This window comes from Equus quagga, chromosome 20 (genome assembly GCF_021613505.1).
Source record: "Equus quagga isolate Etosha38 chromosome 20, UCLA_HA_Equagga_1.0, whole genome shotgun sequence".
In the NCBI taxonomy this organism is placed as follows: Eukaryota; Metazoa; Chordata; class Mammalia; order Perissodactyla; family Equidae; genus Equus; species Equus quagga.
In genome coordinates, this window is record NC_060286.1 from 35,280,328 (window position 1) to 35,306,682 (window position 26,355).

At 51.9% G+C, this 26,355-nt stretch overlaps 2 protein-coding genes and 1 pseudogene across 2 annotated transcripts; 2 read left to right on the top strand and 1 right to left on the bottom strand.

Moving 5' to 3' along the window:
* Window positions 1-57: 57 nt before the first annotated feature.
* Window positions 58-10,084, top strand: LOC124231051 (interferon alpha-inducible protein 27-like protein 2). Its single transcript, XM_046647692.1, is given in 8 exon segments — window positions 58-197; window positions 3,411-3,569; window positions 4,012-4,134; window positions 4,561-4,734; window positions 8,043-8,075; window positions 9,151-9,312; window positions 9,869-10,023; window positions 10,026-10,084. Coding segments are annotated over 6 exon segments (639 nt in total). The 5' UTR covers window positions 58-197; window positions 3,411-3,569; window positions 4,012-4,061; the 3' UTR covers window positions 10,068-10,084.
* Window positions 10,085-17,595: 7,511 nt separating this feature from the next.
* Window positions 17,596-18,327, bottom strand: LOC124230936 (microtubule-associated proteins 1A/1B light chain 3B-like; annotated as a pseudogene).
* A 1,935-nt stretch (window positions 18,328-20,262) lies between these two features.
* On the top strand, window positions 20,263-25,026 carry LOC124230714 (interferon alpha-inducible protein 27, mitochondrial-like). Its single transcript, XM_046647009.1, has 6 exons — window positions 20,263-20,384; window positions 21,230-21,389; window positions 22,240-22,347; window positions 23,244-23,273; window positions 24,132-24,293; window positions 24,798-25,026. Exons 2-6 carry the CDS (start codon window positions 21,266-21,268, stop codon window positions 24,878-24,880), a joined length of 507 nt encoding a protein of 168 aa, XP_046502965.1. The 5' UTR covers window positions 20,263-20,384; window positions 21,230-21,265; the 3' UTR covers window positions 24,881-25,026.
* Window positions 25,027-26,355: the final 1,329 nt, after the last annotated feature.

Consider the following 26,355-nt stretch of genomic DNA (forward strand, 5'->3'; position numbering starts at 1 on the left):
GCAGGAAGTCCCGCCCCCGCCCTAGACGCCGCGACCTGATTCGCTGCCGCGCGGGATTGCAGACCTTGGCAGTGCGCGTGCGGGAGCGCGGAGACGTGGCAAGCGGGTCTCGGTCGCGCGGGGCCTCTTCCGGGGTTAGGAAGCAGTCCGGGTCTACTCCATCCGCAAGGACTCTGCGGCCGCTCACGCGCCGGAGCGTAAGTTTTCTTGGTTCTACTTTCAGTGCAGTGGCTATACGCTTATTGGGTACCTACTATGTGCCTGGAGCCCTGCAAACATTTTAGCATTTATGCTAAATGCTGTATTGGAGGTGCTATTTTCCCCAGTGTTTTCGTGCCTCGTCTGTTGTTCACTGATGGTTGGGGTAGGTTGGCCTGACTCCAAAGGCCATGCTTTAATAACCAGGCTAAACTGGCTCCTTTGTCATATGCAGAGAAATCAGCTTCACGATAGATAATCACCTTTTCCATGTGGGTATCACCGGACCATCTGGGAAACCTTTCCCATACACTGTCTATGTGTCTGGTGACCTTGGGAAGTCCTAAAGGACAATGGGAGAATTCACCAAGCTGAGGTCAGGCAAGCCTCTCCACCCCCTGTGGAGCCACCATGGGACAGAGCTTAATTCATTACTTGGGGGAACTTGCCAGTGTGTCCCCAAGAGTGTGGGTGGCATAGAGCCTGTGCCTAAGTGGTGCCTCAAAAAATCTGATGATGTGGGGCCTGCCGGTGGCACAGTGGTTAAGTTCGCAGGTTCCGCTTCTCAGAGGCTGGGGTTTGACAGTTCAGATCCCAGGTGCAGACATGGCACAGGCTTCCATGCTGTGGCAGGTGTCCCAGTATAAAGTTGAGGAAGATGGGCATGGATGTTAGTTCAGGGCCAGTCTTCCTCAGCAAAAAGAGGAGGATTGGCGGCAGAGGTTAGCTCAGGGCTAATCTTCCTCAAAAAAAAAATCTGATTATGAGAGACTGGAGCTGTCTCTGATGGCAGAGTGAGGAGGAAGGCTGCATGTCCCTCCGTGGCAGGACAAAGATTCCTGTCCCCTGTTGTTGCCGAACCTGAAGTGAGTTCGCTCACCCGTTGCACAGCAAGCCAGTCTCTGACACTGGGTGTGGTGAAAGAAAGTAGGAATTTTATTTTTGCACAGCGCTGAGCAAGGAGAGAGGGCAGCTAACGCTGAAATCCCAAACTCCCCGAAAAGCTAAAAGGAAGGGTTTTTATTTGGGGTTTTAGGTAGGGGAGGGGGAGCATATGGCCTTGCTGGTCGGAGCTTTCCCACCAGCCTGTCTTTGGCCTTGAGACACTTGCAGACAAGAGGGAGCTCATGACCTTCCTGGTCAGCAGCTTTCCCACCAACCCATATCTCTTTGTGGGAGGAGATAGTCCGGGTGCTTGTCCTTGACAGTGTCTGTCTCCATGGAGGATAGTGGATTCTGGAGCCAGGAAGCCAGAGAGTAAGCAGGGAATGAGTGTTTTAGTTTTAACCCCATATATGCTGGGTTTAATGTGGGGAAACTGATATCAGAGTTGATATCTCTGTGGGCTAGTTACACGCCTTGGAGGGTTGGGGGGTTGTCTTGACAGAACCTCTCCTACCAGGGCTGTTTGGTGAGAAAGGGGACCTCACCAGAGAGAGACTAGAAGTTGGATCCCTGACGTAAGACTTGGGGACCATCTTGAGAGGTCAAAATGGTGCACGGTGAAGATTCTCTGGAGACCTCTGAAAAACTGACAAAAGCATCCGTATTAGTTAGGGCTGTCCAGAGAAATAGAACCAACAGGATATGTATACATAGAGTGAGAGATTTATTTTGAGGAGCTGGCTCACAGTGATCATGGAAGCTTGGCGAATCCAAAATCAGATGAAAGTAAGGAATCTCTCTCCAGATAAAGAAGGCATCCTTGCCCTCCCTCCTACACCCTGTTGGTAATGCCTGGGTTAGTCCCTTTCCTGACATCATGGTCATGTTGACCTGCTAATTTGCAACTGAATACCTCTTTGAAAATGTGTCCTGGGTGTGTTTAATGTATCTTCTTTGTTCTAAAAAGATGTAAGACTACTGAAACCCATGCTTCTCTGGAACACCTTCTAAGGCCTTCCTGGGTTATAATCCTGACTCTAGCTCATAATAAACTCATCCTAATTTTGATTTATAGGTTGGTTATGGATTATTTGCGTTGACAATGCCTTGCACTCTTCCACGAGGGAGAGTCGATACCAACTGATAGAGAAGAGGAGGTCCCACAACCTAGCTCTGGAAACCTCTCCCCGACTTGTCCCAGGGATGGTGCTCAGGCAGGATCCTAGACAAACTGGAGCAGTTGTGGCTGAACTGTTTGGGTTGTTGTTCCAAAGCAAAATGAGGCTGGGGGCTGCGGGGCGGGCAGGGCCCTGGTCTGGCTGCCTCATCTCATCTGGCACCAGGGGCAAAACCTCATTGCCTTCAACGTTCAAGGATATCCCAAGCATTGGCCTCTCTTGCCCCTAATTCTGCCACTTTGTTCATTTCCTGCCCTTCCCTTCTTCCCCAGCTTCACACTGCGATTCTCACTTTCCTCTTTCTTCTCCTTATTCTTTCTTTCATTCAAAACGTATTTACTGGGGCCAGCCCCGTGGCCCAGTGGTTAAGTTTGTGCACTCTGTTTCGGCGGCCTGGGGTTCACCAGTCGGCATCCTGGGTGCAGACCTGTACAGCACTCATCAAGCCGTGCTGTGGTGGCATCCCATATAGAAGGACTAGAATGACCTACAACTAGGATATACAGCTATATACTGGGGCTTTGGGGAGAAAAAAAAGAGGAAGATTAGCAACAGATGTTAGCTCAGGGCCACTCTTCCTCACCAAAAAAACCTCCCAAAAACATATTTACTGAGCTCCTGAATACTGACCCAAGAGAAAAACACAGGCAAATCTATACTTTCATGAGACTTATTCCACTACGGGTGTGGGACAGAACCAAGTAAATGTCACAATAGGTGTATTTTCTGACTGCCTGTGTGTCATCAAGCTAAGGCGCATCAACGTTAATGAACTTGCCCAAGGTCACAACTAGTAAGGATTCCAACCCAGGCCACTGGTCAGAGATCATGCTGTTAACCAGCAACCCATGTGTCCTCCCTGGTTATTATAGATACGGGATTAGGGCTCTGTGCCTTTTGTTGGAGAATTTTAAATATTTTGTATTGTAAATTTGTACATCTTGGGGGAGCCAGGAGAGGTAATCTCATGAAAAATGAAGTTCATAAGATATGCAGTCCAAGTGTAATGAAAAGGAGGACTATGCGTTTCTTACATATCCAAGAAGGGGATTTTGAGAGGGAAAGTAATGCTCCTGACTCTGGAACATGTTGGAATTGGGCTATCCTGAAGAAGACCAGCCCACACTCATTCCATCCTTGTGTCAGCAGGGCAAAGGTGAGGTCTAACTGGCACCAAGCCCCGGATGAGAGGCTTGTGGGGTTGAACTTCACCCAGGCTGGAACTATTTAGCTGGCTGGAGTCCTTAGCAGCCTCTCCACACAGGACTTCAGACACTGCTGTGCATCCTCAGGCAGTTACCTCCCAAGGTAGGTGGGGCCTGGGAAGTGGGGAAGGGGTGGGGGCAGGCACCCCTCTTTGCCTCCATCCAAGCTGTTGTGGGCCGAGGTGAGTATGTGCCAGGAGGGGGCTTGGGCCAGCCTTTCCTCTGAGTCTTTGAGAGAAACCAGTGTGTCCCAACCCAGGTCACTCTCAAGCCCTAAGACTTAGGCTGGGTGGGGGGGCGAGGGCAGGGGACAGAGATGGGACATTAGAGTTGAACAGAACCCTGAAGATCAGGGAGCCAAGCAAAGTCACTAACTTTAAAAGCAGCGGTCAGTGCAGATTTGGGGGGCATGCTGGAAGTGGCCCACAGACTGCCATAGGATGGAGGGCAGGGCTCAGGGCAACAGAGAGGTGCTCTGTCCCCTCCCCAGTCCATCACAAACCAGGCAGGGCACTTTCGGTTTTCATACTCTGTTTCTGGGAAAGACAGTGGTGGCCGTAGGCTCTGCACGTGGTGTCCCCACACTGCCACCGAGATGTCAGCTAAAGCCATAGAAAACAGGGAAGGAGTTGCTGCTGACCCCCTTCTGCAGGAGTTTCAGTTGGATGGTGAGTGCCCTTGGGGACGCCCTGGAGGGTGAGGGGGCCCAGGGCTTGGAATGTGTGGCCTGGGGCAGACAGGCTCTGGGTTCTGGCCTGGAGCTGCCCCTGAGGTACACGGTGTCTGAGCAAGTCTCTTCCCTCCTGGGCCTCAGCCTCCCCCTCTGTGAAGTGAGGGACCTGCGAGCTCTCGGTTGGTGGCCAGGTCTCCCTTTCTCTGTCTTCTCCTTGGGTTCACCTCCAAGCGTTCCCGTCACCTCTCAGTGCAGCTGCCGCTGAGGTCCCCTCCCCGCATCAAAATTCTTGGGAGCTTCAGGAAATGGCAGGGGGGGAGCGTCGTGTGGGGCCTCTGGGCCTCATGCTCTCCTCAGGAGCCTGGGGCCTCCAGTCCCACAGCTGCCCACCCCATTGTGGCCTCCACCTCTCCTTTTCCAGAGGAGGAGAAACCTTCCCAGTCATCCAACGTGGTTGAGGCCTCAGCGGGTTCTCCTGGGGGGCCACCGCAGGGGCCGGATGGATCTGACTCGGACTCTGGCTCTGACCCGGACTCTGACTCTGACCCTACAGACCCACCCAAGGATAAAGGCAGGAAATTCTCCTCCACTGCAGGTAACTGGGCCCTGGGCACCAATCCACCAGACCTTACCCCACCCCTACTGCTCAGCTCAACCTTCTAAGTTGTCAGTATTAAGGCACACGTCCCTGATGGAATCTCTACTACACCCACACTGTCAGAAATAGGACACAGTGTACATGGGAGATGAAGTAAATGATGCTCCAGAATCAGAGGAACTGTGCTTCAGGTCTTGGCTCTGCTGCTGACTTGCTGAGTGACCCAGAGCCAGTCACATGCCCTCTCTGGGCCTTATTGATTTGTTTCTAAGTGCAGAGGTGGGATTAGGTCACTCTCAGGGGTCTCCCAGAGCCAGGTCATGTACAGTGAGGTGGCAGAGAGACCCTTCATACTGGCCTTAGGTTCTTCACAAGCGTCTGCTGCTCAGGACCCTGGTCAGCCAGCAGGCATAAGCTCAGGCTCAGATATTTCCCAAAGGCCACTGCTAGTGCGCTGACCTGTTAGCCCCATGGCACACAGGGCATGAGTAAGTTTCATTTCCCCAGTTATCCTCCTCCCTTGATGCCTTATGGCCTGGTCATTAATGTCCTTCTCCCAGGAGACACCCTTGCAGAGCAGTCTCACTCCTAAGGTGTGGCCCGCCAGGGGCAGGGCAGCAAAAAGTGCACTCTGTTTTTTTTAATCATGCAAGATACATGTCACATAAAATTTACGAATTTAATCATTTTTAAGTGTACAGTTCAATAGTGTTAAGTATATTGGCATTGTCATGCAACCCATCTCCAGAACTCTTTTCATTTCGCAAAACTGAAAGACTCTGTTCATGTTACACATTGACTCCTCATTCCTTCCTCCTCCCAGCTCCTGGCAACCATTCAACTTCCTGTTTCTATGAATTTGACTACTCTAGGAACCTCATGTAAGGGGAATCATGCAGTATTTATCTTTTTATGACTGGCTGATTTCATTTAGCGTAATGTCTTCAAGTAAAGTTGCAGGGTACAAAATAAACTGACAAAAATCAGTTGCTTTTCTATACTCTAATAACAAACTTACAGAAAGAGAACTCAAGAATACAATTCCATTTACAATCACAACTAAAAGAATAAAGTACCTAGGAATAAATTTAACCAAGGAGGTGAAGGACTTATACAATGAAAACTGTGAGACATCACTGAAAGAAATTGATAATGACACGAAGAGATGGAAAGAGATTCCGTGCTCAGGGACTGGAAGAATAAACACAGTTAAAATGTCCATACTACCCAAAGCCATCTACAGATTCAATGCAATCCCAATCAGAATCCCAATGACATTCTTCACAGAAATAGAACAAAGAATCCTAAAATTCATATGGGGCAACCTAAGACCCCGAATTGCTAAGGCAATCCTGAGAAAAAAGAACAAAGCTGGAGGTATCACAACCCCTGACTTCAAAATGTACTACAAAGCCATAGTGATCAAAACAGCATGGTACTGGTACAAAACAGGCACACAGATCAATGGAACAGAACCTGGCCTTCAGGAAATCATTCGTTCTCATTTTTTTTCCAGGTATGAGGGCCATCTTGAGGATTTCTCATGGGGGTGGGTCTTGTGGCTATGAACTTACTTAGCTTTTGTTTATCTGGGAAAGGTTTTATTTCTCCATCATATCTGAAGGATATTTTCACTGAACAGAGTATTCTTGGATGAAAGTTTTTGTCCTTCAAAGATTTGAATATGTCATTTCAATCTCTTGTAGCCTCTAAGGTTTCTGCAGAGAAATCCGCTGAAAGCCTGATAGGGGTTCCTTTGTAGGTTATTTTCTTCTGCCTTGCTGCCTTTAGTATTTTTTCTTTGTCATTCAGTTTTGCCAATTTCACTACTATATGCCTTGCAGTAGGTCTTTTTACATTGACATATTTAGGAGATCTTGCATCCTCTTCCAAAAGGATTTCCATCTCTTTCCCCAGGTTTAGGACGTTCTCTGCTATTATTTCTTTGAACAAGCTTTCTGCTCCATTCTCCTTCTCTTCTCCCTCTGAAATACCTATAATTCTTATGTTGCATTTCCTAATTGAGTAGGATATTTCTCGGAGACTTTCTTTTTAGTCTTAGTTCCCTCTCCTCGTCTATCTGGAGCATTTCAACATGTCTATCCTTGGTTATGCTGATTGGCTCCTCTATGATGTCTGCTAGACCGTTCAGGGAATCCATATTTTGTTTTCTGTCTTCTGTTGTGTCTTTCACCTCCAATGTGTCTGATTGATTCTTCTTTATAGTTTCAATCTCTTTTGTGAAGTAGCTCCTGAACTTGTTGAGTTGTTTCTCTACATTCTCTTTTAAGTCATTGAGTTTTTTGATGATAGCTATTTTGAATTCTCTGTCATTTAGATTATATATTTCTGTGTCCTCAGGACTGATTTCTGGGTACTTCTCATTTTCTCTCTGGTCTGGAGATTTAATATAATTTTTGATACTGCTAAAGGGTGTGGCTCTATTTTTGCACATCGTGGTATTATTTGGTCTCAGTTACCACCTATTGCCACTGGCTAGGGGGTCAAGAGCCACGTATTCTGAGCTCTCTGCTTCCACTGAACTCCAGGCACTGGAGCCAGCGCTGGGTGGGTGGGGGAGGGCCACTTTCTCCTGTGTGCTCTCAGGGTTTGCTTGCTCTGCCCTCCCTGTCTGCTCTCCTGGGGTGTTGGCTTGTTGAGGTCACCCCCATGTTAGCTTTCACCTCGGTAGGGGCTTTCCCCTAGGCTGTGAGGGACCTTGGGGATCTTTGATCTTCCCACAAACAGTCTTCCCCTCCCCCTTTCCTTCCCTCTCAGAGGCTGCATGGTCCCAGATTGCAGTCTTATGGGGAGGGAGCGAAGTTTTCTCCTACCCCATTCCACCTCCTCCAAGACGGGGCTCCAGCCTCTCTGACCTCCATTGTATGGCTGCGTGGGTCTCTCAGACCTCTTTTGTGTTGTGTTTGGATGTCCTCTGTTGGACTATGAATGTCTTTTTCATTGTATGGTGGAGGGGAGAGATTACTGGGAAGGCTCACTCCACCATGATGCTATTTTTGTATTTTTGAGAAAAAGATACTGAGTGTATTTGCATTAAGAGCAGCATGGAGCTTTGTGAAGGCAGGGGCCTTTCCCCATCTGGAGCATCACAGAGCCGGGACATCCTCCATCCACCTCTGCATTCTCAGTAACTCAGACTTCCCTGAAAAAGCAGAAGGAGGCCAGGCAGAGGCCATTCTCTCCTGTGGTTCCAAGTCCATAGAGCCCTCCCCCACCATAGGCAGCATCCAGGAATGCAGGAGAGGCCAGTGCGAGGCACTCACAGATGTTCCTTTTGTCTCCAGCCAAGGTTGCTGCTGGAGCTGTGATCGGAGGAGGTGAGTCTCTTGAGGAAGGAGCTGAGGCCCCCATCTGCCTCTGGCCCTGGGTCTCTGGGAGAAACTGGGCTTGACCAAGCCCAGAATTCCCTCAAGCCCCAAGATGTGGGTGGGGAGGGGTGGAGTAGGGAGGGGATAGCAGTGGGATACTCAGGGTGACAAGAACCTTGGAGCACAGGAACCAAAGCAAAGCCATAAACAGCATCCCAGATCTACCCTCAGCTTCTCCCAAGTGCAAACCATGCGATCCTGGGTGAGCCAGTGATCTGTCTGAGCCCACGATTCCTCCCCTAGAAAGCAGGGCCAGTGAGGTCATCCAGAGCTCTGTAGGGAATGTGTAAGCTGAGCTGTGTCTGGTTCCTCAGAACTTATTACAAACCCAGGCACCTCGTGCAGCGAACGCAGAGGGTTCCACCTGTGCCCTAGGCCAGCGTCCTCCAATATGGTGGCCAGAATTAAAGAAAATAAAAATGTTTATGTCACACTAGCCACATCTCAAGTGCTCAATAGCACATGTGGCTACCATATTGGATGGTGCAGATACAGAACATTTCCATCATTGTGGAAAGTTCTATGACTAAACTGCTCTGTAGATATAAAGGAGCCCTGGGGAGACCCCCACACAGTGCTACAGGGCCCTCAGGGGCAGAGGGCAGAAGACCCCACCCCATCACCTCTTCAGAAGAGCAGCTCTGATGTATCTTCTGTTGACCTTGTGCTTGGGGGGAGAGAGTAATTTCCTAGCCAAAAGGAGAAGTTTGAAGACCACTGCATGTTTCGATCTAATTTACGTTACACAAGGGGAACTGAGGCCCAGGAAGGGTGGGTGAGCAAAGGAGGCCCAGGCTCACAGCAAAAAAGAGGCACAAACAGAACTGGGATCCAGGTTCTCCTGTGAGCCCGTCCCCTCGCTTGTTTCCACATCTACAGCCTTCCTTTGCCTCAGGCCCCCATTCCTGCCCCATGACTCTCACAAGAGCAAAGCAGACTCCCCACTTCATCCCCCAGGAAGATGTCAGGGAGATCTGGGGAGTCCCTCTCATGGAGCCGACCCCAAAGCTCCTCTTCCCTGCAGTTGTGGCCGTGGCAGCTGTGCCCGTGGTGCTGGGCGCCATGGGCTTCACGGGGGCAGGAATCGTCGCCTCCTCCATAGCAGCCAAGATGATGTCCGCGGCCGCCATCGCCAACGGGGGTGGCGTTGCAGCCGGCAGCCTGGTGGCCACTCTGCAGTCCGTGGGTGAGTGTCCCCAGCAGGAGGAGGAGGGAGAGGAGGCCAGAGCCAGGAGAGGATTCAGCCCAGAGGCTAAGCCTGAGGGAGGGCCTGGCCCCTCCCTCCAGTTCCAGGGTCCTCAACATCCCTGGTCCTCGGTTTCTCCCTAACTGTCTTCTCTCTGGCTCCTTCTGAGTGAGGTTTGGGGTGGGAGTGGAGGCATGAGGGGTTCTGAAGGGAGAAGAAGGGAAGGAGCCCAGAGCTCTGGATCCAGCCCTACCCAAATCTGACAGCTGGGTGGCCTAGGCAGGACCCCTCCCCTCTCTGAGCCTCCTAGCTTCCTGTGTAAAGTGAGGGACCCTGTAGCTCTTGGGGTCTGTGTCTGACTCTCCTCTGTCTCTCACTTCCTGTGAATTCATCTCTCTCTTCTATTTCTCAGCCCCCAGTATCCTTTGCCCAAAGCAGAGCCCTGGGGGTGTCAGGACCTAGAGGAAGGATCCAGGTAGGATCTCTGGGCCTCCTGAGGGGCCCAGGCTGCTGACCACTGAAGGTTCCCTGTGCCCACCCTCTGTCTCTTCCTCAGGGGCTGCTGGACTCTCCATGTCATCCAACGTCCTCCTGGCCTCCGCTGGGTCAACTATTGGGGGCCTTGCTGCAAAGTTCATAAAAGTCCCGTTTCACCAGGGGAGCCAGGCAGACGAGGACCAGCCAGAAGAAAATGTGCCCAAGTCGGACCCCAAGAACCAAAAGCCCCACTCAGATTAGAGAAGCCTGAGAAATAAAGATCGTGGCAGATGCACCTCCCTGTCTTTGCTCCTTGCAGCCCTGGTTGGGGGGATGTGAATGGGAGGTTTCTGGTTCTCCCCATTCCCCCAGCCTGCCTTGTAGGGGGGCAGAGGGAGGAGGCAGGCTGACCAAGCACAGATCAGTTGGCAGGAGGCTTTGGTTGGTCGAGGCTTACAAGGGATGGGTTATGTAAGCCAGGGCCATTCTTGGGCCTTCCAGGGGCGTCAGTTTACCCCTCATTCAACAATGGAGTTGAGAGTGGTTCCTGTTGGGAGGCTGGGGTGTGGGTACCAGATGCATATTAAGCCACTGGGCACAGAGCCCTCTGCCCTCCCTTGTGAATGGGCACTTGACATGCAGAGATGAACAAGACACCGGCCTTTGCCTGCCTGCCTCAAAGTCCTGTGGGGAGGCCAACAAGGAAACACCCGGCCAGGACAGTATGCCCGGTGTTCAATGGGGCTCTGGGCCCTTCACGGGGAGGAGACCGAGTCAGGAACCATCACTATGCCATGTCTGGTGACAAGCACTCTGGGTGTCCCCTCAGTCCATTCGCTTCCAGAGAGGGCTCACTTCCTGCCAGAGAGGTCTGATTCTCTGGAGTTTTTTTTTTAAGGATGAGATACAAAACAGAAAGAAATAGAAGTTCTACGATTTCTGCTTACACTTCAGTAGATAGTCTTGAGGGCGCCTCCAGGGAGCACATGCTGCATTTTGTAGCCCACTCGTCAACACATCGAGAAGGAAGCCTGCTGAGGATGTCGAAAGTGGAGAGAGCATCACTCCTACCTGACACCAAGAAAAAGCCAGACGACCTACAAAATCATAACTTCTCTTGAGCTGAAGTGCAGGGTCGCCAGATGGCCCGAACTCTCAGGAGAGCCAGGTGCCTCCAAGGACAGCACTGAGCCACCTGGGGCAGAGCATGGAGGAAGGTGGGGCCGCAGCACATGCAGGCGAGAAGTCAGCTACAAGTCTTAACTGAGAGCTCAAGGGCGAGTATGGGCCAGCGTGAACGAGCATAGAACCCTGGGGAGCTACAGATGCAAGGATGCTTCAAGCCAACCTGCAGCTTCTTCTGCAAGGACCTGCTGGGTGCTCCCAAGAAAGATTGGAGGCAGGCAGAAACCCAGAGAAAACCTCCCTCATTGAGCAGGACTGGAGGAGGGGAGTGGCAGCTCGCCACCTTCGTTCTCCCCCTATGGGGCTGGGGGAAGCGCAGGAAAATCCGTAGACGCCAGAACACAGGAAAAAATCTCTCTTGATGGGACAAAAAAAGAGAAAAAACCTCTGCCACTCAGGTTGGGGTGCTCAACCTTCCTGGGCCCAGACAATTAGAACCTGCCCACCACTGGAGTGGGGCAACTTTAAGAAAACCCCACCCCCAGGCCCAGGCCCCCAGGGCCTGCTCAGACTGAGCTAGAAGGGACCACAGAGAACCCCATTGCCCCCGCCGCCAGGCCAGCAAGTAACAAGCAACAAATGTCTACACTGTGGGTGGAGCAGGGGTGCAGAGGGACTCTCTCCAAGATGCACACACCAAATGGACGTCTGAATCCTGGGTGAGCAGATGCTGAGAAAGAGCAGCGTCCATGAGAAGCACAAGGAAATGCTGATGAGAAGCTGGTTGTAGGGGCATTAGCTGGTGTGCCCCTTTAAAGGTCATGTGTCCTTGAGGCTCCTTGTCTGGTCTACATGCCAGCACTCACGATGATAACAGTCCTGGGCTTGGCCAACCCAGCTGCTTTCCTGTGGGAGAGTTAGCCCCAAGACCCTCATGGTCTGAGGGAACACGGAGGCCCTCGGCTGGGGGTGGTGGGGGTACTGGTCCTTGGAATGCAGGTCGCATACGGACAGTCCCCCTTGGTAAGCACGCAGCCTTTCTTCCACTGCCTACTTAAGCTGGCTTCTCTCAGGGGGCGGTAGCGGGGGCACGATGCTGTCCAGCCGGCTGCCACTGGACCATCCATGTAAGTAACTCCCAATAAACACACATGTCTCGTTCGCTGCCTCCCGGCCTTTTCTTTGGTCTCTCAGCAGCCTATCCCACACTGCTCACCTAGATGGGTGTGTGGCAGAACACTGGTGGAGCAGTGACAGCAGCCGGAGCAGCAAAAAAGCCCAGACCCAGCTCAACTCCTGACAAAACCGACCTCCCACTATAGGCCCATACAGGAGGCGTCTCTATTTCTGGGTATAAGTACTGCCACCTCTGTCTCTCCTGAGCTGGTGCAGCAGACACTGCAGGAGCCTTGCCTGTATCCCCGGCACTCACTCTCCCAGTACCTGCTGGGCACCCTGCTACCAGCACCTGTGACTGTCCCTCCTGGGTCCTGCCCCTGAGGCCTACAAGGCAGGCTGGAAGTGTCGAGGTGTTGGTGCCCCCAGAATAGCCCTCAGCCAGTGATGGATTTTAGTCGGGGGATACGCACCCCTCAGGGGGCCAACTGTGAGGCCCGGCCCACACTGTCTCCCAACAGGAGCGAGCCTCAGATGCCCACAGTGCAGCCTCACTCATTAACGGCCCTTTCTTGGCTGCCTGTCCTTCCCTGTCTCATCTCCCACTCCCCTGTTGGTGCTCCCTGGGGTCACCTTTCACTCAACTCCTCGTCTCGGGGTCTCAGCCCAGGGCAGCTTCCTGCCCTCTCCTCGGGCCCCCCTCAGCGTCCCACAGGGCTGAGCTCGCACAGCCAGCACTCTAGCAGATGGTTCCTGAAATCCGGCTGTGTTCAGGCCTTGTCCATCCTCGTCCCTCAGGATGAGGCTCAGACAGGAGGCCCCACAGTCTGTCTCATAGTGACCCACCTGCCAGGACCCAAGACAGGCCCAGGTGTGTCGGAATCCCAGCAGACAACACAGCTCAGCTTTGGGGCTGGACCCCGAGCCTGGCTACCCAGGACAAGGCCTCATGCCAAGGCCCGAGGGGGAAATCTCCCAAAACAGTGGACAGTCCCTAAGTCTTTGCAATTTGTCAGGGAAAGCCTGGCACAATTTCACTTTTGAAAAATTGTCCCTCTCACTTACCTTTTCCTCTAGGAAATCCCTGTTATCCAAGACACTCGAGAGTCTGGCTGGGCCTGGCCCGAAGATGCTGGAACCTGTTGAAGTACGCCAGCTTCCCACTCACCCCCACCCTGAATCTCTTCATCAGTTTGCAATTGTCTGATTCAATACAAAAATAATTTTATCTCCCTGAAAACAGGCCAGGTGCTCGAGGAGGCAGCTGGGAGGGAGCTGGTGGGCAGGGAGCCAGTTTAAGGCTCCAGATCTCCTGGAAATAACCCAGAAAAGAACCATCCTCACCTGGGGGAAGGCGCCCATCATGGGTAGTAGCGGAATCAGGACGTTGGTCACTTCCCACGGGTTCTTTACCAACTTAGCAAGAGGGATGGCAGCTCAGCCCATCCTGGGATGCTGTGCGCATCCATGTCATGATCCTGGGCCGTGTCTTGACCACAGGAGACCCACATTTCACGTTACTGGTATGGATCCTCTGGTGCCAGCACTCTAGATCACTCTGTGGCTAGCTAGGGTGCCCCAGGGGTGTCTCAGAGTTGCTGTGGGGTCTCCGAGGACCGAGGGCAGGGATCCTAGGAAACAGAAGCCCCTTCCTCCCTCCCCCAGGAGGTGCCATGAAAGTCACAACCCTCCGTCCACACCCCTCCCGAGCCCGCTACACTCCCCTCCCCGCAGGACCCCTTTCTGCACCGCTGTTGTCCACAACCTCAGACCAGCCACTGTGTCCCCCGTGGGTCCTCTGGTCTCCTGGGAGGGGCAGGAGGGGGAAGCCGGTGGTGAAGCTGCACTTGTGTCAGAGGGTGAGTGTCCCAGGGCCGGGGTGAAAGGAGGGACAGGGCCAGAGACACGAGGGGCTACATCGCTCCCCTTCCAGTCTGAGCCTCCACAGATGTCCCATGACAGGCTCAGCCGCAGGAGTGGCTCTCGTCAACCCAGGGACCTGCTGTGATCGGGCTGAAGCTTCAGCGGGTGCCCCCTCCCCAGGCGTCAGCAGGCAGTGTTTCTTTCCTTGGGCTGGTAGGGGTCTTGAGAAGAAACTTCCTCTCTCCATTCTGGATGTTATAAGCTGGGTGCCAGCCTTCTGGGCGCCTCCTGACAGAGAAGACTGGGAGCTCAACAGATAACAGGAACTCTCATTGCTTCAGAGAGATTCATGGGAAAGACTGACACTTACTCTGGAATGCAGCTTTCTGATAAACTTTCAGATCATAGAACTGAACTGGGTAGGAAATTACAGAAAAAGGAAAAAGCATCAGAGTAAAGCAATAACTATAACAAAAAACTTAAAAATGACAATTGACAGAGAAACTTGTTTATTTCTGTGATATACAACACCTTAAAATAATAATTAGAATTATGCCTGATAACTAGGACAGATTAGAATTTTAGGACTGTTATATAATTTCAAAACATTTATATCAATAACATTATCAATATTATATCAATAACGTTATTGGTGTGGATCCTCTGGTGCATCCTGGATCCATTCTACCAAGAAGGGGTGGCCATACTCAACCAAAGGTTAGAGTTTGGTACTTTCCTTGTACCAGAGTCCAGACTAGGACTTTCCTGCGGTTCGGAGTGTGGTTAGGAGCCATAGGGAGGGATACCAATTCAGCCTTAGGAAAAGAAACCTGCCACGGGAGTCTTGGAGGTTGGCGACCGTCCTAATGACTTAAGTGGCCAACCCGTGCTCATGTAAAATTTATATATTAAAGATAGGATTAGGAAGGAATGGATTAATTCATTCTCCATCACCCTCAGGCTTAAGATACTGATTCTCTTCAAGCTGAATGCCACAATTTGCCCCACAGAGTAGCCCTGGGCAGCAAACATGGATTCATACAGCTGACTGAGAAGGTTCCCGATGGAGAAGTGATTTTAGATCCATCCTTGAAAAAGAGAAAGGCACAAGGAAGACTAGAACTTCAGCTCACAAGCTGGTGAAGCAAGTGGGCTCGGTGAGCCAAGGAATCAAAAAGAAAGATTTCTTGGACTCTCAAGTCTGGAAGTAGTGCTCCTTTATTCAGAGAATAGCGTGGGGACAGGGCCCATGGACAGGACTTGCTTAATAGGTCTTGGTCTTATACTATTGGATAGGGAAGCATTCCCAGCCAGACATTTTAAAACATACTCAGGCAAAGTTGATATAACCTCTTTATATAAAGAAAATCAGCTCAAGCTTTCCAAACTTTGTAATCTTATCAACACTTACACTTTTATATTTCACCAATTCAATTGTACCCTGAGTCAGTGTCTTAAGCCTACTCATTATTATTATTTTTTGTGTGTGTGTTTCCTTTTTAATTTGGCCTTTTCATTTGGTACCGTAGGTACCAAAAATTATGATGAGAGCTCTCACAATTCACCCACCCCCCAATTTAGAGGTTTCCCCAATTTAAATGATCCATCGTCTGGCCACATTGAGGAGTAGGATCTCAACAGCAACTCAACCAATAAGCTTAACCATGGACACAAAAGAGATCCAGAAAGTTCACTCCCAAAAATAATCTAAGAAAGTAAAGGCCTTCATTGCACAGCAAGCAACAAAGGTTGAGACGACAAAGGCCCCTATGAAAAGCAACTGGGACCCCTTATGACAAACTCCCCTGAGAGCTGAAACAGCCAGACAAAGAGTCCCGGAACCCCAGTCTACTTGGCTGGCCTCTAAGATGCATGCCGGTACATGCATCCTCCGATGGCAGTGTAGGGGAGGAAGACATTTTCTCTACCTGCTCTGGGTTCTTCTGGCCAGAGAACAAATTAAATTCACATCACACAGAATAACAGAAGAAAATTAAACAAAGCTTTATAAGATGTATACATGGGAGAGGCTCAGGCAACCTGAGCAACTCACTAAAATGGCTGAAGCCACCACCCTAAATATCATCTTCAGCTAAAGACAAAGGAGGATGTTGGGGGTGGGGGAGTCAATCATGGGAGATTACCAGAAAGGTACAGTAAACAAGAGTCAGGTTATTATGCAGAATTGAGTCCTTGCCTTCTGCATTGATAAGTTTCTAGAGATAAGGTCATCCCTGCCTCCTTCCTGGTGCAGAGAGGGAGACACCTTTACAAAAGGAGATTTCCTTTACAATGTAAATGTCTCTTAACGAAGGGTAAGTAAATTCTGCTTTTCAGAATTTCTTTCCTGTCTGCAGTTTTTTTTTTTGACAGTTTTTAGTTGTGCCTTTATTCACCTTAGTTTGTTAAAATGTACTTGTTTTAAAGATCCTATAAATAGAGTGATCACCCACTAATGTGGGATGTAAGCTCCCCCTCTCAGCATGGTATTTTTGTTTTTTAAAAAGCAGAATTTCTTACAGGAATCTTATTGATCACACAGCAGTTACAAGAATGTCCGATATAATGGCATATACAATCTAAACAAGACAGGCTGATTAAGGATTTACATAATGTAAAAATATACATATTCAAAGTTAGCCATGTGGGCAGCGGCATGCAGCGGGAAGAGCAGCGGACGGGAGGTTGGGGGTTGAGGGCCCAGACGCAGTAATATTGCTTTTCCCTCCGTTCCCGAAGATAACTTCCACTAACAAATACATGTTCCACACATCTAAATACACAAGGGTAAATCGTGACCTGCGACACGTACAGTCTAAGTGGTCTGTGAGACTCCCACAGACACAGGAAATATGAACCCCATGCAGGCAGGAGGAAGCACTGGTCATGTGTTCTACTTGGACTTGGAAAATGTTTAACTCTTGCCGTTGACATCTGGAAGAGCGCGCGTCTCCTCTTGCTGTGTTTTCTTCACCATTGACATTCACTTGGTGGGGAATTCTGATGGTGGGTCAACCTAACAGTGATAACTGAAATACTCTTAAAAATGCTGTAACTTTAATAACATATTTTCATCACACACTTAACATAAAACATGGATCATCTACAGCTTTAAGCCACAGGATGGAGGAAGCGCATCTGAATGGTAATGCTTTTCCTTTCAGTATCCCATCGCTCCCAGCACTGTCCTCAAGAAGGAAACTGATCCAGCCGCTTGCTCATTTACCCAAGCAGGCTCTGCTATGAGCTCTTAAAGAACATCCAAAACAGAAGAAAGGTCGCTCTTTTTCTCTGGGCTTTTTGAGAAACTAAATCAAAATGATAAATTATTCAAGGTTCCTAGTGAGCAGCGGTGCTTTTCTGTGTGTAACTATCTAGGGAACAAATCAAAATACTCCCACTGCAAGCGCGTCGACGTGGGGGAGACTTATCAGGAATCAGGAACCTCAGACCGCAGTGCAGAGTTTTCTCAGACACCCCCATTTGCCCTGCTTTTTGCCAATTATGGCAAATGCGTTTTGGGGGGCTATGCTCGACAACTTATGCTTATAGATCCTCTTGGGAAGATTTCTCTAGTTGAGTAGAAACCCTTGCATAAAAAGTCTGCAGGTTCTGTGAACCTGGAGAGGAGACTCATGTCTCTGAATGCTCAAAGTGCAAATTCCTATTGGAGAAAGAGCATTAAAATAACTTGAAGGTCTGTTTTATTGGCAACTCAGAATGCAAAGTATTTTATTTTTAAACTTCTAAATTTGAAAACAAGACAGCCTAGGTTAAATAATAGTTTTCCAAAGCTGAATGTGCTCATTTGCAGCTCAGTTTTTCTGCTTTAAGTACAAAAAAACAACTTCCTAAAACTCCTAGGCAGGAACACTACTGTTTTGATGATCTGTGATTAGATGAACGGATCGATCTCAGTTGGTAACATCCCTTTGTTTTTCCTTGGTAAGGGTTTAAAAAATTCTAGAACAGACGCATTTTTCTAGTCTTACACTGACAATTTCATCCCAAATGCCTCCTGACAGGCATATACCGTATACAGGGATCCATCTTCATCCTTCTCACTTTCATACACTTCAGAAATCGGTGTGGACACGCTCACCATGCTGTGTCCATTCACTAACAGGAAGAAGGTTTGATTAGCGTTGAGCTGTAAGCGCCTTCTAATTATCTTGATGAGCTCACTCATGTTGACATGGTCAGGCACAAGGAACTTGGTTTTATCCAGGACAGGAAGCTGCTTCTCCCCCTTGTATCGTTCTATTATCACCGGGATTTTGGTAGGATGCTGCTCTCGGATAAGTCAGACATCTTCTACTCTTTGTTCGAAGGTGCGGCGCTGCTTGAAGGTCTTCTCCGACGGCATGGCGCGAGAGGCTGGGCGGGGGCGGTGAGGCGGGGGGTCCCGGCTGTTCCCGGCGGCCGCGGCTCCGACTGTGGCGACAGCGACTTCCCTTGTCCTGTCTGCAGTTTTTAAAAGTAACCAGCCCAAAATAATCCTCATGCCAAAGAGACATATCTTGGGGTGGCCAATTCCAGTCCCCCACAATAACTAGATTTTTCCCTTGACTGGGCAAAAGAGGAGAAAGATGTCTGTGGTTTCAGTTTCCTGGAAAAACAAAACCTGTCTCATTTGCTGCCTCATTGTTTGGGACTTTGCTCCATTCTGGGCTGAGCTGCTCTCAACATCCAGAGGCAGACCTTCCAGGAAGACATCCAAACTCAGTGCTACATTCTCGGGAATTCAAGAGAGAGAGCAAATAGCTGCAAGATCAAAGTCTTGGAGTAGGCAAGAGGGGATGAAACCCGGAGGAGCTGGGCTTGTTCATCCAGAGCAAGGGAGGGAAGGCAGAGTATAGGGATACAGATGCTGGGGGCTGGTGGGTTTGATGCTGGGAAGAGAATTCTTTTCTGATTGTGTCTAACTTCTGGATGAAATAAGTGATCATCGGAGAGTGAGCTGGGACGAGATGGTGGTAGAAGCTTTAGGAGAAGTTGAATGTACTACTGAAATTCTGTAGACTTGCTGCATGAAGAGCGTGCCCACGTGCCGGCCATGTGTCACTCCATCCAGAAGGGACTGAAGCCTCAGCACCGTTGTGAACACCCCGAAGAATCAGAACGGACTCCCCCACCCAAAATGTTGTTGGGATGCTGAGGGTGTGATGCCACAGCGTACACATTCACAACGTGAATTACCAAAGTCTCTAGGGCTGAAAGTCGCTGATCGGGAGTGTGTGGAATCCTGAACAGGGCTGCAAATCACCACCAGAGTGTAGCTTAAACTAATGAAAATAACATGTCTATGTCACACTCCCTGGGCTGAATATTTAAATTTAAATTACAGAAATCCTCTCTCTTTAGTCTATTCTCAATGCAGCAGCCATAGCGAACCTATCCTGTCATTTCTCTGCGTCGGGTCCTGCAGTAGCTTTCCATCTCGCTCAGAGCACCAGATCGAGTCCTTGCAGTGGCTTCTGAGGCCTCACGGAGCTTGGCTCCCTGTTAACCTCTGACATCAGCTCCTGCCTCTCTCTCTCTTGCTCGCCTGCTGTAGCCACACTGACCTCCTGCCTGTTCCTCTCCCACCTGGGCTCTTTGCCATCTCTGTTCCTTCTACCTGGAACAACTTTGCTCCGTAATTCTGCCTGGCTCACTCCTCTACCTTCATCTGCTTTAGCACTTCTTCAAATAATATCCTGTATACTTCGTTCTGGTTTCATCTCCCCCACTGGCTTGTAAACCCCATGAGGTCAGATATTTGAGTCTAGCATGGTCCCTGCTCTATCTTAGGGCCTGGATCAGTGTCCTGCGTGGTGGGCCTTCAATATAGACTTTTGTTTGCTTGTTTTTTGCTGAGGAAGATCCGCCCTGAGCTAATATCTGTGGCCAATCTCCCTCTATTTTTTATGTGAACCACTGCCACAGCACGGCCACTGATGGACGAGTGGTGTTAAGTCCATGCCCGGGAACCGAACCCAGGCCACCGAAGTGGAATGCACCAAATTTAACCACTAGGCCACCAGGGCTGGCCCAAGCACAGACTGTTGGAATAACTGAACATCTGGACATTGCAAGGATTAATATTATTCTGAAAATCACCTTCTTGTCTCCATTAGAAATTAATATCTATCCTTTTACTATATAACTGTGATCAGATTTCTTATGAACTTTATTATGCAGACAGCATACCCCATCCCTGATTTAAATGACAAACCATCTTACAGGAACTGACTGCGGCAGATGCAGTGACCAAATCCCATCTCTATAATCACTACATTGTTGTCCCCTAACTGGGAAAGGGAGGAGCAAAATGTCTGTAGTTTCATTTTCCCGTAAAACGAAACCTCCCTCATTCGCTGCCTGCCACTCGGGCCGTGCCTCAGCCTGGGCGGAGCTGGTGTGAACATTCCCAGTCAGATTGTGCAGGAAACATCCCAAGTCAAGACCACAACGTCGGTTCCACGTTTGCAGAAAATCCGCTTCTCTAGGTATGACACAGAGGGGTGGCCAGGCGCTGCTCCTTCCTGCGGCCCCCAGCCTCAGGTGGGCGCTGGGCTCGACGAGAGCAGGGGAGGCCCCGGTGGATCCACCTGCAGAACGTTGTTTTGTTTCTCATCAGGGCGGCTGCCATCAGAGAGGGTGGGTCTCAGAGGGAAGGGATTCAGGCCCCCACCAGACCTTGGGCTCTGGGACTTTGGGGGCAACCAGCCTTGTCCATGCCCCAGTGGGGGTGAGACAGGCAGGGGGACGAGACAAGCCCTAGGAGAAACCAAATCAGAGCCACGCCAAGCCCGTGCTCTGAAGCCGCTGGGCCTCCGCCAGATCTTGCTTTGCCACTCGAAGCCTCGCGCCCCTGGGTGAATCACTTAGCCTGTCTGTGCCCATGTTTCCTCGTCTGTAAAATGGGGATAGTAATCTCATCTTTCTCATTGTGTTAGTGAGGAGATTGTGTAAGAACAGGACCCGGAGCAACCTGCCCACTACGTGCCTTAAAAAACACAATTGGTTCTGAATTCCGAATTTTGGTACCTTTTAAATTGCTCTCTGGAGATTTAATGGAGTTCCAGAAAAATCTCAGAAGTTGGCACTGGCATTTTCCGGAAGAAGGAAGTAGCCCAACTGGGGAAATAAAATCCATCCCCCGCTACCCTCTCCTTACATAAGAACTTTCATAACCCCAACATCCACACCCCAGCCGCTTTCCAGGCCTGCTCCCCCAACAGCTCAGAGCAGCCTCTCTATGCCCCCTGGAGCCCTTTGAGATTTTCGAGGTGGTGGGCACCACCCCAGTTCTGGTGGCCCAGCTCCCCATCAAAGCTCCACCCTTTTGCAGATTTGGCTCCAGTGGGCGCCTGAGACTTCCTCTGCCATGGAGTTAGGCCAGGCAGGCATCTTAGTCTCTTCCCTGGCCTCCAAGATAATGTCAGCAGCAAGCCTGGCCAAAGTGAGCGGGGCGGCCTCCGGCAGTGTCCTGGCTGGACTTCCATCACTGGGTGAGAGTTGCTGGAAGGGGCTGGTGGGGGCTGAGGAGGTGGCTGGGAAGGCACAGGGTCCAACCCAGGGACCTGTGGGAGGGAGAGGGTGGTACCACCTGCAGCTGATCCCCTTGGCTCTGACCTGCCGCTGGGGGTCTGCCCTGGCTTTCTCTCTCAGGGCATCTGGGCCCCTCCCTTTGGGCCCAGGTCTCCACTGCCTAGACTGAGGGGACCTCTCTGCCTGGGGCCCCCTCTCTGGCTTCCATTTCCCCTGATTCACCACCAGAATTCACCTCTCAGAGCTTTTTCCCTCCGCGGCCAACAAGCCTTCCTGCCAGTGGGTCCTGTTGGCTCTCAGATCCAGAGCACTGATTTCAAAGACATTCCTTACTTCAGGCCGTTTTCTTCATTAGCTCAAGGGAGCCCCATCTCCAGTTCTACTAATTTTTTCTCTCCGTTTATCTTCCCTTTTGCCCTCGATTTCTCCCTCCCTCAAAGTCAACCTTTCTAATATGTTTAGTGCGTATCTGTTTTTCATATATATTTTTGCAAAATTGGTGTTTTTTGGTCTGCATGTGTTTTAATTTGCATACGGAATAGTAGGTTGCGTATCTCACCTACTGCTTTCTTCACAAGAAACACTGAATCCCTCAGTGTTGCCAGGTGAGCATCGGATCCTGGCTTTCAATGGCTGCAAGTGCTCCCATGAGTATCCACCACCATTGACCTTGCTCTCCACTGGGGGGACTCCAGGGCCCCCACCTCTGCCAGTACAGACAGCATAGCATGGAAGGGGGGACAGGGCCTCTGACCACTATCCGACCTCTGATCTTTGACCCCCTTGCACTCAGCATCTGTTCTTCCTCAGGGCTCACCCTGTCATCCAAGGCTGCCCTGGGGTCCTGGCTGGGGACACTGAATGGCTTCAACCTACTGGGTGCGCCTGCCGCGGCCCTGACCGTTTCCCCACTCGCAGGTAACTGACACACACACCCCGCCCGGGCCCCCCACCAACAGTGCACAGAAATGCGATGAGCAAGCTAGGGCCTGGGCCACGGCTGGCAGTCCTCCCTGTGTGTCAGGAGTGGAGGACCCCTCGGCTGACGAGAAGCAACTGAAAAACTGAAAATAATGAGAACAGCTGGGTTGGATCCAACGCGGTGATGCCCTCGTCCCTCTGCTAGCACTGGACATTCCTCAGTTCCTTTAATTCTCCAAAAGCCCAGAGGGAGAGAACCTTGTCTTTCACTCACAGATGAGGGACCGTGGTCCCAGGGCCCTGGGCAGGGAGGAGGGAGGGGCTGCTGCCCCTAGTGGAGCCTGGGAGCACCAGTAGATGGAAAAGCAGAGGCCGGTCTGGGAGGAGGCATCAGGGCAGGACAGGTTCTCAACAGCCCAGGAGGGCCAGGCCCCTCCCCATGATGACCCCGGGGGAGCTCAGCAGGCAGGCGGGCAGACACCCAGCACCCGACTCAGTGGGCTGCTGCGTGTCGGGGCCCTGGGATGCCAACCTGCCAGCCAGTCAGCAGACAGAGCACACGGAACAAAGTGCATCTGATGACTGAGTTTTCTGGAGCAAGGACCTCAAATCCCACCTCCAGAGGACTCCCGGCTAAGGCACACGAAGCCACTCGGGACGGGGCATGTGCCTCTGGACTCAGACTCCCCAGCAATCCTCGCCAAGCTCAGGGCAGGGGTCCACCTTCTCAGGAAATCCCAGTGCTCTGAGTGAAGCAGGGAGGGTCAGGCGGGGGTCGTTCCTTCCTGTGTCTCCCAACCCGGGGCAGCCCCTCCCGAGAGGCGGGCCATGGGTTCAGAAGTGGAGGGGACGCTGGAGTGGGTCCACTCACAGAATGTTCTTCTGCTTTCCAGCCAAGGCTACTGCAGCTGTGGTTGGAGGAGGTGAGTCTCTGCAGGGAAGCGGCTCAAGTCCCCTTCTGTCCCCAGACCCTGGGACTAGAGCAGCAACCAGCCTTGTGCAGCCCAGGTTTACCCAAGGCCTCCCCTGGAAGGTAGGGGTGCAGGAGGAAGGATGGAGATGAGCAGGAAGCAAGGACTGAAAACAAGAAACAGGAGCTTGAAGCCAGGAGTGTCATGGAAACTGCTGGGGAGGCAGCCCCAGCTGGGCCCAGCCTCCTTGCAGAGCATTCTCTGTGTGACCTTGGGCGGGTCTTGGAGCTCCTGTTTCCTCCCATGATTGACAGGCCAGTACTGCCCAATCAGGGATGTCATGAGCTTATATAGGATGAGACATGCACCAGTTTGAACACAGGAAGAGCATTAAGGAGAAGCCATTGGCTCAGCGCCCTGGGCCTAGTGACCTCTGCTGGCTCTGTGGTGACGCCATGGAGCCCTACGCTGGGACTCCAGCTCATGCCAGGCCCCTGGGTAAGATTTGCCTGAATTAAAGATCTCCTCAGCAAGGACCGGATGCTTCCAACCACTCCCTAATTCTGGCATCTTCTGGGGTGGAAACTGTGGCCCAGAGAACGAACGAGTGGCTTTCCCAAGGAAGTTCCTGCTAGATCAGAGCCTGGCTCAGAGCCCCGGCCCGAGTGACCCCACAAGTCCTTCCCCTCACTTTCCCAGCTAGTGGTGCCGCCCTCGACTCAGGATGCTGGCCACGCCTGTCTCTCCCCCAAGCTCAGAGTTCACCCGCTTCTCTGGACCTCCTGAAATCCCCGAGCTTGAGGAGAGTTTGGGGGATGCGGGGTCCATTCCCCCAGCCCTCCCCTCAACCCAGCTCCTCTCCCCCCATAGCCCTGACCGTGGGGGCTGTCCCCGTGGTGCTCGGCGCCATGGGCTTCACTGGGGCAGGAATCACCGCCTCGTCCTTAGCGGCCAAGATGATGTCCGCGGCCGCCATTGCCAACGGGGGTGGAGTTGCGGCCGGCAGCCTGGTGGCCACTCTACAGTCCGTGGGTGAGTGTCCCCGACAGGGTTTGCTGTGCAGGCGAGGGGAAGGACAGAGCCTCAGAGGATGCAGCCCAGATCTTAGCCCCGGTGATCCCGGTCTCTCCGCCTTTGTCCCCCTCCATGTCTGCTCTCTGGGTTTCTCTGAGGGAGGTGGAGGAGCGAGGGATAGAGCTCCAGCCTGGGGTGTGCTGGGTTCAGGCTGACTCTGCCACAGCAGAGTGGCTGTGTTCCTGGGACATCTCCATCCCCCCGGGTCCAGCCTCCAGCCCTAAAGACTGACGGAGCTTCCAGCCCTCGGTTTCACCACCAGGGTTCATGCCACTGGGTAGCTGCCTGCAGCAGCTCTCCCAAAGCAGACATCCTGGGGGTTGGGGAAACAGGAGGCTGCTGGCTGGGCGGTCTGGACCTCAGGCCCCATGAGGGGCCCTGGAGTCGATGACCTCATGGTTCTGGGCACAGAGCTGTCCCAGCCTCCCCCTCCCACTCTGCTCACCTCTGCTTCTCCTCTAGGAGCGGCTGGACTCTCCCTGTCCTCCAAAGTCATCCTGGGCTCCGCTGGGTCTGCCCTTGTGTCCCTCATGGCGCCCCTGTAATAGCTCCTGCCACTCAGCCCCGCAGAGGAGAGGACTGGGTGGGGCCAGCCCTTGCCAGGCAGCGAGAGACCAGTCCCGGGTGACGGTGTGCCAAACGTTGCACCCCCAGAAGCAAATAAGGAATAAAATGAGTTGTGGCCACCCTTCCCGGATCCCCTCTTCTTGCTCACCAGAAGTCGGGGTGGGAGAGGGCTCACTTCTCTTTCCCTGCCGGGGGGTCACAGAACAACATGGTGTTGGGGTGCGGTGAGCTGGACAGAGCCTAAACGCAAAGATGGGAAGCTGCCCCTGCCCTGCTTTGACTCCGCATGTGACCCTGGCCCGGTCACTTCCTCTCTGGGCCTGCATCGGCCCCTCTCTGAGCAGGGAGTTGATCTAAATGGCCCCAGCTGGCTCCTAGGCTCAGTTCCTGTGTGGAGTTGGGGGTCGGGGATAGAGGGCATCCTGTTTGGACCACTTACCTCAAAGCCGAGCCTCACTGGCCCACTGACCCCACCTGCCGCCTCTACGTGTCCAGTGGCTACTTTCCAAGTGGCTTGGCTTGGGCTCAGACAGCACAGGCCCTGGGATGTGACTGCCCCGTCAGAGTCAATGTCCACGGCCCCGGCCCTGGGCTTTTTCCCCAAACAGCCAGAAGGAACAGCTTTCAGAGGCTCTGAGCTTTCTGCTTCAGCACCTGGTCCCTAAATGTCCTTCTCCCACAACGAGGTTTGTAGAAACTTCTCCTCACTGGGCTGGGTTCATCCCAGAGCCTCGGAAAGCCTGCTTCCACGTGGATTCACTCCGCCTTCCTCACACTCTGTGCAGCTGCTGCGGGTCAGGCCCCGGCCAGGTGGGAGGGACCAGGGGGATGCAACTTGGCCTTTTCCGGGAAGTGCTCCTGTTCTGCTGGGCGGATGGACCAACAGGCAGATGGCCATCCATACGGCCCTCTGACAAGTGCCACATGGGAGGCCAGCCCAGGGCTCTGTGGGGGCCCAGATGAAGGCTGTAACAGCGGTCTTAGTCCGTTCAGGCTGCTGTGACAAAAATACCACAGACAGGGCGGCTCATGCACAGCCGAAATGTATTTCTCACAGTTTTGGAGGCTGGGAGTCTGAGAGAAGGCTCTGGCAGGTGAGGTGTCCGGAGAGACTCTTCTTCCTAGATCTTCCCTGTGTCCTCACGTGACAGGAGAACAAGGAAGCTGTCTGGGGTCTCCTATAGGAGGGCACTAATCCCATTCTCTAGGGCTCCGTCCTCATGATCTAAGCACCGCCCAAGGCCCAGCTGCTAAGGCCGTCACCATGGCAGTTGGGACTTCAACCTGCGACTCTTGTGGGGATACAAACATTCAGACCATGGCAGGCGTGTTGGGGAGAAGGGGAGTTTGCACTTCATCCTGAGGGTTTGGAGAGACACTGAAGGGATTTCAGCATGGCAGTGACCCCTCACGGACCACACACTCCTGCACACCCCATCCTAGGAGCTGTCAG

Coding starts and splice junctions, on each gene's coding strand:
- LOC124230714 (XM_046647009.1), top strand. CDS start 21,266: ATGGAGTTAGGCCAGGCAGGCATCTTAGTCTCTTCCCTGGCCTCCAAG. Junction 21,390..22,239: donor GGCTGGACTTCCATCACTGG/GTGAGAGTTGCT, acceptor GTTCTTCCTCAG/GGCTCACCCTGTCATCCAAG. Junction 22,348..23,243: donor GACCGTTTCCCCACTCGCAG/GTAACTGACACA, acceptor TCTGCTTTCCAG/CCAAGGCTACTGCAGCTGTG.